General features: G+C 37.3%; 1 protein-coding gene across 1 annotated transcript in view; it reads right to left on the bottom strand.

Annotated features, from left to right (window-relative positions):
- Positions 1-313: 313 nt before the first annotated feature.
- rtn4rl1a (reticulon 4 receptor-like 1a) overlaps positions 314-11,809 on the bottom strand; it is a 116,065-nt gene continuing 104,569 nt past the window's right edge. Inside the window, exons 2-3 of the mRNA XM_055208010.2 lie at positions 4,184-4,635; positions 314-1,658 (exon numbers count right to left, since the gene is read on the bottom strand). Coding sequence (XP_055063985.1) covers positions 771-1,658; positions 4,184-4,635 — 1,340 coding nt within the window. The 3' untranslated portion in view covers positions 314-770. The remainder of the gene's footprint in view (positions 1,659-4,183; positions 4,636-11,809) is intronic.

Here is an 11,809-nt window from a genome sequence, read left to right as displayed (position 1 = left end):
TAATAACATCTGCCCTCTGCTTTTTTATTCAAAACACTATCTTCAGGGTACAATCAACAAATAAACATACAGACACACATACATACACACACAAACATACCCAGATCCATCCCATAATCCTTTGGCAAACCCTTCTTATTTCGACATTAAAGTACGCCAGCATACTGCAGCAGTGTAATCTAATGTGTGAGTATTGCAAACAAAAGAATAATTACGAAATATCGCCTTAAGGATAAAAATCATCCTTTAACATAACTAACACAATCCTTCTCCTTCGTGCTTAGCTTGCATTTAAATTTTCACATGGAAACGGCTTCATACCCCCCTCGCCATCCTCTGAAAGCCTGGAATGCAGTCCGGGTGCATGTCTGGGATGTTTTAATGGCGGTGAACTTGACCCAGTGGGCAACTAATGATTTTGCAGAGGTGTAATGAAGAACGTAATGTACAGATGGTTGTTATATGCCCTGGTTTAATAGATCAGGTTAATCTATCAAGAGCAACGACTATTAAAAAGACAAGCCCACGATTTTTAACCAGGTGCAAAATTTTGAGAGTTTGTTTTCTCCTCTGGTTTAATTCCAGCCCCCGAAACTTCACCCAAGTCCTCTGTCCCTCGGGAAGGGGCTCGGCGAAGTACCGCACACTTTTCTACACATGTACACACACGTACACACACACACACACACATTCGTACATTGAAGTGTAGGAGCCAGAGTACACAGAGGGCTGAGTTTTCGATAAAACCATTACGGGAGATTTCCACGAGCTCAGCGGAAAATAAGGGCAAGGAGAGACACCAATAAGCAATAAGGGCTGATGATGAAACAAGGTGCCAAGAGGGATGCCGCCCCGCTGCTTGCTCTTTGCACACCGCTGGGGGGCCCCATTGAGGTCCGTGGGATGCACTTGTTCTTTCGTCTCGGTTTTGACGTGTCGTACTGGTCATCCGACTCCTTATTGGCTAACTCCTTAATGTTATAAACCTCATTCTGACCGTTTCCCTTGCGGCTACGGTGCCTTGTGCAGTTTCTATTCCGGCCCGATTTCGGGGGTCGGGGGAGCGGCGATGGGGGCGTGGGGTAGTGCTGGTCTTGATGTGGCAGGTGAGGCTGATGATGATTGTGTGATCGGCGATGATGGTGATCTTTCTTCAGTGACACTCCCACATCCCCCTGGTTGCTGGATTTGCTCTGATGGAGCGATTCGGAGCCTGTACAGGAAGGCAGCTCCTCTTTCGTCAGCCGCTTGAGGTCCTTCCCCTCCAGCTCGGGAGGGGCCACGCATACTAACGCGGAGGTGGAGCCGCGGAAGCGCCGTAGCCAATCCCAGAGCGGCACGGCCTTGCAGTCGCACTCCCAGGGGTTGTCGTTGAGACGCAGGTACTCCAGCGCCGGCAGCTGTGCCAGGCTTTCGGCCGGCAGCTCAGGTAAAGAGTTGTTGAACAGGTAGAGGGTTGTCAAGCGACGCAGGTCGTGGAAAGCCTGTTTGTGAACCCACTGGAGGCGGTTTTGATGAAGCAGCAGGCGATCTAGAGCCCCGAGGCCACGGAACGTGTTCTGGTGAAGACTCCACAACCGATTTCCGTGCAGGAATAAGTGGCTGAGATTGAGGAGATCAATGAACATGTCATCCTCAAGAAACTCCAGCTGGTTGTTCTGCATGAGGTGAAGAAACGCCAACAGTCAAGAACAGATACAGAAAAACATGCGATTATAAAAATCGAATCATGCAAAGGAAAAAGGAGGCAGTTTTAAGTTGACTTCATACATTAGATACTACATCAGATATATTTCTCATATGAGACATCCCATCCATTAATCAAATTCATGTCAAAATGAGTTTCATACACTCTAGTGTTCGTCATACTCGGAGTAAGTTTCCTTTTTGACATTTTCATTAGAACGAAATATTGTGTCTGATCATCTTTTTACTGAAGCGAGTCTTTTTTCTGCGAGGACCGCAAAAGTCATTGGACGTTCTGAACAGATCTTATCACGGTTCACTTGACAATTTCCAAGCAACAGTAGAAACCGGGAGCACAGACAGTCAATAAAAATGATATCCATACAAGAGGGCACTTTTTGCTGTCATCAAAATGGTTTTGTATCTAGTTAGATTTTAGTGTCAGTGCGACAAGCGTTTTATAAATTCACACTCAATTTGGCTGAAGAGCACCCAAAAATGATATACAATACTGTGCAAAAGTCTTAGGCTGCCACCACCTGTTGTTTTATAAGTTTTAATGTCCATCCACATTTATTTTTCAATCTATTTTATTAAGATACAAACATCTAAATATGTACAAAAAAAACTTTAGGACTAAATGTCTTCTTAACCCAGGTAAAAAACTTCCAAAGGTGTACTTAAAGTGCTTTATTTTCGCACACTAATTTTGTACTTAATATACTAAAAAAATCATCTTTAGTACTTCTTAAGATGTTCTTAAGATTATCTAGTGTACTTCACTGTGCTATTTTTTGACACCATGAATATGAACTTAAATTGACTTTTAACATACTATCTCTGTAATAAAAAAATTATTTAGTTAACACATTTTTTTATTAAACTTGAACTCAACTTTCATACAAAGATGGGTTCAGGTTTACTACAAGTGGTACTGAAATACATTTAAAAAAAAATTTCTTTAGCACATTTTATGGTGTCTCAAAATAGCACAGTGAAGTACACTTAGATGATCTTAAGAACATCTTAAGAAGTACTAAAGATGAATTTTTAGTATATTAAAGGTGCAGTGTGTAAATTTTAGCGGCATCTAGAGGTGAGGTTGTGAATTGCAACCAACGGCTCAGTCCACTGCTCACCCCTCATTTTTGAAATGCATAGAGAAGCTACGGTAGCTGTCACCGGAAAAACATGTAATCGACCGAGACAACTTAGTTAAAAAGTTTGTCCGTTAAGGGCTTCTGTAGAAACATGGCTGAACAAAATGGCGGCTTCCATGTAAGGGGACCCTCCGTGTATGTATATGAAACGTCTCATCCTAAGGCAATAAAAACATAACGGTTCATTATAAAATGTCTTTATACACCACTGATAATATAGTTTTGTATATTATTTTGCATTTCTGCCAAGAGATCCTTTTAAAAATTACACACTGCACCTTTATGTACAAAAGAAGTGTGCGAAAATAAAGCACTTTAAGTACACTATGGAAGTGTACTGCTTTTACACCTGGCATCGTCGGTGTTTAGTGTGACCTCTCTTAACACTAAACACATATTGAGTGTTCTAATTTTATTTAGTTTTAAGAGATCCCAAAAATGTAATTTTCAGGACTAAATGTCTTCTTAAGGCATCATCAGTGTTTAGTGTGACCTCTCTTGGCACTAAACACATTTTGAGCGTTTTTATGCAGAATGAAGTAAAAAGACAAAAAATTATTACTTAAATTATTATTAAAATTAGGATTTAATTTTATTTAGGTTTAAGAGATCCTGCAGTTTCTGCTATTGCTCAAGTGGAAGGGGAGTTTAACCTAAAAACTTTACACATCAGTTTACATTTTTATTCAGTTTTTAAAGGTGCAGTGTGTAAATTTTAGCGACATCTAGTGGTGAGGTTGTGAATTGCAACCAACGGCTCAGTCCACTGCTCACCTCTTGCTTTGGAAACACATAAGAGAACCTACGGTAGCTGCCACCGGACAAACATGTCATCGTTGGAGACAACTTAGTAAAAAAGTTTGTCTGTTGAGGGCTTCTGTAGAAACATGGCTGCACAAAATGGCGGTTTCCATGTAAGGGGACCCTCTGTGTATATAGATAAAACATCTCATTCTAAGGCAATAAAACATAACGGTTCATTATAAAAATGTCTTTATACACCCCTGATTATATAGTTTTGTATATTATTTTGCATTTCTATCAAGAGATCCTTCTAAAAATTACACACTGCACCTTTAATACCATATACACATTTCCTGTATTTTCTGGATTTATTCTATTAAAGAGACTGAGAAACAATTATATATGATTACTAGAACATTGCAAAAACAACGATCTAATTCTGGCATGGAGGCCTAAGACTTTTGCACAGTACTGTATATTTACACAAAGTCATATCCAGCAGACCTACAATTACTGAACATTACATAAGATCCGAGATCCATAACCCCAATTTAGAGCGTATGTAAGAAAAACTTTTAAAATGCGACAAATACCTGTAAATAGAGGTACTGCAGATTATGAAGCCCCTCGAATATGCCAGCGGGCAGACTGATTAGGCCACAGTGGTAGAGATGTAGGGCATGGAGTCGGGTTAGGCCCTGAAAAGTGTCAGAAGCCAAGGACCGGAGGTGACGGTTGTCTCCCAGGTCGAGCTCCTCCAGTCGGGTGAAGCCCATGAACGTGGAAGGCTGGATGTACGAGATATTGTTGGAGTACAGCCAAAGCATGACGGTGGTCGGACTGAAATGGCCCTGGAGCAGTCGCTGGATCTTGTTGTTCTGCAGAAAGACGCGCTCGCTCTGGGCCGGGATTTCCTCTGGAACCACCAGGAAGTTGTGAGCCTGGCAGCTCACCGTGCTGGGGGAGTCGTAGCAGATGCAGTCACGTGGACACGTCTGGGTCAACTCTAAACCACACAGCACCAGGAGAAACTCCAGACCACAGCCTATGGAAAAAAGAACAGAATGAGATAAGTATGTTTACATACATTTGGCAGATTATGTGTGTGTTCACTGGGAATTGAATCTGTGATGTCGAATCTGTTAATAAGATCAACTTAGATTAGCATAAATTTACCATGACCTTGATGTCGGTAGTGTTGTACTGTACCAGTTGAGCTATAGGAATTAAAGAGCTGATAATTTTAGATTTAACCTCCGTCTCAACATCCACCTACTGTATAACCATCGCTATGTATATATATTTATAAAGATCCCACATTCAAGGTTGTACATTTACAAAAGACAATTAATGTTGTTAAAGGTCACACAATCAGTTCTGTGTGCATGTAAACTACTGTAAAGCCTTTCATTTCAAATAAAACCACTATTTAAAAAAAGAATATGCATGTCTGATGGATAAAGAAAAGAGAATAAAAATGTGATACGGACGAGGTTGAAATGAAGGGCACTGCGGTGTAAGTGAAAGTTTGCTGGCTCACTGTTGATTTAGGTCTTTGATGTTGAAATGAAATGGGAATGAGAGAGTGAGATTTAGAGGTGTACCACATTGCGGACAATTTCGAGGAAAAGATGGAAAGTGTGATTCATTAAGGATGCACGAGAGCTAAAAAGGATCCGTTTGCTAAGAGATTGATATTGAGACTGTAAACTTGGGCTTATGTGATGAGTGATAATGTAAAACAGCACTGCACTGGAAAAAAATAAAGGTTGGATTTACTTAAAAATATAGTGCATCATTTTTTGCGTCCATGCAATTGCTTAAAATTTCAAGAAAAACTTACTCAAAAAAGTGGATGCAAAATGATGCACTATATTTCTAAGTAAATCAAGCGTATCATTTTTTACAGTGTGGTTCCCAAATTTTATTCAGTACCAAGATTACAATAGATGCAAAAGGCACAAAAACATCCTTATGGTAACATGTAGAGAAACTACTGTAAAAAAGCTTGACATAGACTGAATTGGTCAATGTTATTTTATAAATGCATAAAAGGAGACTGAAGCCATATTTAACAGTCTGAATTATATTTTATTTTATCTTGCATAGTTATTTTCATGGCTTTCAGTCTGCCTAATTTGGTGACAGATGAAATGTTGCATTTCATTAGACATGCAGCCTTTAAAAGATGAAAAGTGTTTTTCTCTTACAGAATCTTTTAGACATTAATGATGCTTTTTAATTTGCTATCCTAACTGTGCACAATTATATGGTTATATTTCATTTGCAGTGCAGTTTTTACCCCGCTGTCAGTGAACCCATCATAACCCCCCCGTGACCCATTTTTAGGTCATGACCCAAACCACTTTTTTAATGGTTTTAAAGGTCTTTTGGTTGTTAATGTAAAAATCTATTTGAATTATGATGTTTATTGTGAGTTAGAGCTGGGCAATACTGACCAACATTTTTATCTTTGTAATTTTGCACTCAAAAACAAATATTTTTGCACCTTGTCTAATTTACTTAAATGAAACAAGTTAATACAACACAATTTTTTTTTTGTCTCAACCTATTTTTATAATGTTCTGCTTAAATTAAAAAAATAACATGAACTTAATCATTTTATATTGGGACCACATTAATGATTTTTGTTGCTATTACTTACTGGGCCGTGAATCTGTATTTCCCAGCATGCTTTGCATGCAACTGCCTTTGGAGAGTAATTTTTTTAATTAAGTATTTTATGTATTTTAAGGTAAAGAGAAAGACTAGTGTTTAATGTTGGTTTATCTTATTGATTTAGAAGAGTTTGTGTTATATTTGTACAAATTGTTTGGTTACCATCGCGCAGAAGAGTGGCGCTTGTGGTTAAATTGTGGATGTGACGTACGTATTTCTTTAACTGTGTTAATGCCTGTTTGAAGATCAATCTCTTCTCACATGTTCATCCAATGTGTCATTAGCATGCAAACGTGTGCTTATGCTAATTAGTATTATATAGAAACTGCCAATTGGTTTAATTAGACTTTTTTGCTTGAATTAACTTGTTTTGTCCTTGTTGAACAGACCAGAATTAAATGTGTGGAAAAGTTTTCTGAATTAAATTTATTGAACAAGATATTTTTATGACCAATGAAAATATATTTATTAAGTTGGCGCAACAAAAGATTATTTGTTTAAATTAACTTATTGTATTCTTGTTGTACAAGCCTAAACTAATTTCGTGGAAAAGTTTTCCTTAATTCAATTATGTTGAATGAACAAAAAATGTTTGGAGTGTGGGATGAACGGCGAATTTGCGATGCACAATGACTATTTTAGCATTTTCTACTAAGTGAAATAAATGCTTACATTCAAGTCAATGCATCATGTGAAATGTCACAATAATCTTAACTATAACAGTGTATGATAACTCAAAGACACACTGAAAAAATAAACTTTTTGGTGTATATTAGATCAACTCTCATAATTTCTACATAATAATAATAACATTTATTGAGAACTAGATTTTCCTAAGTAAAATGATGTTAATACACAATTTATTCATGTAGAAAATGAACTGTGTGCAAATAGTAAGTCGTATTAGATATTTTCTTGTATTATTTAACTGTTTTATTGTCACTGCACATAGTCCTAAAATAATTAAGTAAATTTTAATCAAAATTTTTAGCAGATTCAAGTAAGAAAATCTTAGTTAATTTAACTTATAAAATATTAAATCCATTAAACTATCCTTATGAATATTAAATCCATTAAACTAAAAAAATCAAGTAAAATTAACTTACATTTATTTGCACATGTTGTAAGGAATACCCACAATCCTTAGACTTTACCTAAGCGATTAAAATAAATCTAACTTCTAAAAAAATTATGAAGTAACATTTACTTAATTATTTAAAATGTGTTTTTCATGCATTATTAAGTAGATTTTATTTGATTTTAGCAGGTAAGTTGTACTTAAAAAAGCAGTCAATTTTACTTTAAAAAAAAGTTCCTGCAAATTGTTACGAGGATTTTTTACGAGGAAGTTGTTTTTTTCAGTGCAGGGTTATTCCTAAATAAACTTCTGCGCAATATTCAAACTGGTTGGAAAGCTTATACAGCGTACATTTCTGGCACAGCTTCTGTCGCAAAGAATCAGATCAAATAGATACTGTAATATTGTCTCATCCAGTATCCCACTGGAAAAAATTTGGTTATATTACCATAAAATTCGATTCAACTCAATGAATGTTGGTACATGAATCAACAATGCATACTTGTGTTGATGTAACCCTGTGCTCCTTAGTATACACACACTTGACAGATGACCTTTTCAACTGAGCTTTCAACATCGCAGCCCGACGCCCACAGTAATACAGCTTGAAACGGCACCCAGATACATATGTAATCCTTCCCGTTTGAATGTTTGCTTTTTTGTTTGACATCGGACTGTTTCTGTGACACGTTTTCTATCCCAAGCGTTCAATTTGCAAAGTCTTTATAACAATGTTCCAACAATGTCAACAAAAATTACAGTCTTTGGCCAGTGAAATGAAGTGTATTCTTCTGAAAATTAATGGTGAATACAAAGCTCCATTGCCGCAACTAGGAATTGAATTTGTCTGATAGGATTCTCTTGATTTGATTATGAAAATGGACTGGAGCCAAAGCAGGCTGTATTACCATGCTATATTGCGTCTGAATAACTCTTCTAGACAGCATGTCTGCTTATCTATTTTGCTCTCTCTCTCTCTCTCTCTCTCTCTCTCTCGCACACATGCACATGATTCCCGGGAAGAACCGGTAAGCATGAATACGGCCATTTAGAAGCGTTACATTAACACTTAAATAAAAGGTCAAAGCACGTCCTCTGACTTTTCTCCCCGGGGCTGCACTTACGAATGAAAATGCATTTAAGTATCAGTTCTCCGGGTTACAGGAAGGTTAAACAGAGCCCTGATTAAGGACAACCTGACACGGCCTTACTAACATCGTGACACCTTTTGGCTAGAAACGTTGCCTTTGGCTTTTTTAGAACGATTAGAAACGGTTTTCTTTAAACCTCTGGGCGAAGATCATTATTTTACTAGCAATAAAGGCTCAAGATCGGATTGATTTGCTGAAATGTCGTACTTTATGCATTGAATAATTAATTTACGATGCGAATGCTTCCTAAGGTAACGTCGTAATTAAAGGTTGCGCTCGATAACAATTAGGTCAAAGTGCTAAGTGTTAATTTTATCTTACATTCATTGGTGGGTGTGAATCTAGATAGTCTGACGTATCCAATCAGAGTGAAAGACGTGTCGTGCGGTAAAGGAAGCGTAAAAAGTGCTTTTACCGTCACAGAAGTGTGTTAGATGTCCTTTCACTAAATTTTCATTCCTTGTTTAAGGAATCCATTACATAATCTATCTCTGGCTGGATTTCAGTTATCTTATCAGGATGTTTTATAGTATTTCTAACTTGGAGCGTGGGGCTGACAATGACAAGGTCATGGGTTTGATTCCGAAGGAATTCATGGCCCAATAAATTTGGGATGGACGTGGGCTGATGTGTATCCCAAATGCACTGTAATTTGGTTTAGATCAATTATTTTCTGTCACGCCCCCCCTAGGAAGAAGTAAACATTTCGTGCCCCCAAACTCTCCGCCGCAACTGTAAATAGTACAATTTGTCTATAAAATGACACATCTGCAAAACATTGTATCCTTATAAAAATTAAAGAAAACACAAAAATAGAAATATCGATCAACTTACAACAAAGAATAACTTTATTAACATTGTTTTTTAGTCTGTAACTAAAAAGTCTTAAAATGCATCAATTTGCCTGAAAAAAAACAATCCTTATTTAAAGTATAATATTTTTTGACCACTTAATACTGAAAAATGTAATTAAATATAGGCCTAATCAATAAATAATAATAAAAACTCAAGCGGCTTATCAGCGTGATTAGGGTGTAATGTCTTTAAGTGACAGTGCAAAAAAAAATCACTTCCTGAAAAAGTATTTTCCCCAGTGCATATCCTCCCACTTCCAAATAGGGATGCTCCGTTCAATCGGCCGCCAATTGGTATCAGCCGATAATGGCATTAAATGACTTGATAAGTACTCGCTAAATTTGCCGATATCATGAACCGATCTTTCTGTTTACTTTTGTCATCATAGAGATCCTGAATGCTTCTGCAATTAGAGACCATTTTTATGCAGTGCGAGCATTTTACAACTCGTTGCTCGTGTGCGACGTGCAGATTTGGATTTCTCTCTTTGCATTTATGTGTATTTTCTATGAGGATGCACTTCTTCACATCCCCATCAAACAGCGTATACAACACATATCTATCGCAGACAACTGCATCCTCATGCCAAAAGTTTATTATTTGCATGTGTTTTAAAGTGTCGAGTATTTAAACTTTCATTTTCCTCACAGCTGCTCTTGTCTGCGTACAAAACCTTTTTAAAAAGATATTAAATATGTCTTTGCAGAAGAAATATTTGTTGTGCTTATTTATTTGATTCTCTATTAAACAATAAAATACCTAATTACTGTAAGTTATATAACAAAGGCAACATCTGTGGTATTACTTTATCTAGAAAAAATTTTAACAGTTACAGTCATCAAAGAGCTTGCATATCAAAAAATCGGAATCGATATTGGCCGATCACGAAGATAACAAAGCGGTTATCGGTATCGGCTGCAAAAATCCTGATCTGAGCATCCCTACTTTCAAATATTTTTTATCCATGAAAAAAAATTGTGTTTTTTTTCAATTAAAGTTTAAAAGGAGAAACATTGTAGATTATTTTCACAGCTCTCTTTGCTCATATTTACCAAGGGTGCCAATATTTTTGTCCACAACTGTATTTAATATTGTTTTTTGTACATCTGCTGTCCGTTGCTACTACACACAACTACATACAAATCTTTAGTCCTCTCTCTCTTCTCAACCACGTCTAATTTTGTATTCGTTGTCCTTTATTCTCATTTTTCATAATGACCCTCTTTGATTTTCTTATCACATTACGGCGGCTGCAGAAATCCTTCTACATTCCGGGAGGCGGAGCAAAAGCTTCCGGTCACGTCTCTTGTTTCCAGTTCTCATTTTTTCTTTGTCTTTCTCTCTCTGTTTCTCTCTCTCTCTCTTACACACACACACACTCGCACAGAGTCTATTATAGCTAGCAGATAATGATAAGTACATTAAACATATTATGATGTCTTTTCTCATTAGTAAGATCAGGCACTTTGGCCCTTACCAGACAGGTCCCAACCATCCATCACTGAGAATATTTCCGTTAATTTCCACTGAGGATATTTTATGTCGCAGTCATAATATTAGGCAACTGAGACTGTATGCAATATATGTTTTAATATATGCAAAGCTACACATTGTCCTACACTGTCTCCCTTAAAAGATCGATCAAAATTGCATGTTGTATATAGCATTTTTATCAAGTTACAACATAATGCATTTTACTTTAATATCGTGCAGCCATAGTTTACTACAGTATAACTAACCTTTGTAGGCCTGTTTGCGCCCGATGACCGGATCCCACTACACTAGCTCAACCAATGGCCAGAGTTTTGCCAATGAGATCCTGGGGGTGTGTTTGGGAAAACTATTTCAAAGCTCATCACACGTGGCACTGAAACCATTTCACCATTAAATGCTTTGTTAAGTTTGGCATACCTTTTAAATTTAGCATTTTATTTTTTGGGGGGTGGCAAGTACAGTACGTACGGCAGAAAGTTGCACACATAATTAACTTGGTTTATTATAGTTTGTATCCCTGATTCACCCAAGAGCATCCGTCATTATACCAAGTTACACCTCGAGCTACACTGTGTTTTTTACACAGCATGAGAGAGCCGCGAGAAAATGACAGCTGGAGTGAAGTGTAGGCAGCGGTGACAGAATGAATAAATGAAGTGGAGAAAGTGGACACGTACACGCTGAGACTAATGTTGTGCAGAATGACAAAAGAGAAAAGATCCATACAGAGATAAAAAGACAACAGACTGACAGAGGGAGATGGAGGGTGAGAGAGAGAGAGGAAGAAGATGACAGGAAGATTGAAATATTACAAAAGGGTACTGCTGTTTTCTATACAGTTGGGGTGTAATTGTGGGCCAGACGGCACAAGCAGATCTGTAATTCGTGGAGAAAGCTAGCTGTAAGCCTTCCTGTTCATCATCTCAATGCAATGAAGTAAAGTATGGTTTGAATTTAGCCAT

The sequence above is a fragment of the Misgurnus anguillicaudatus genome, chromosome 12, assembly GCF_027580225.2.
Source record: "Misgurnus anguillicaudatus chromosome 12, ASM2758022v2, whole genome shotgun sequence".
NCBI classification, from domain to species: Eukaryota; Metazoa; Chordata; class Actinopteri; order Cypriniformes; family Cobitidae; genus Misgurnus; species Misgurnus anguillicaudatus.
The sequence above is the reverse complement of the archived record's forward strand: the minus strand, read 5'-3'. Positions and strand labels throughout refer to the sequence as shown.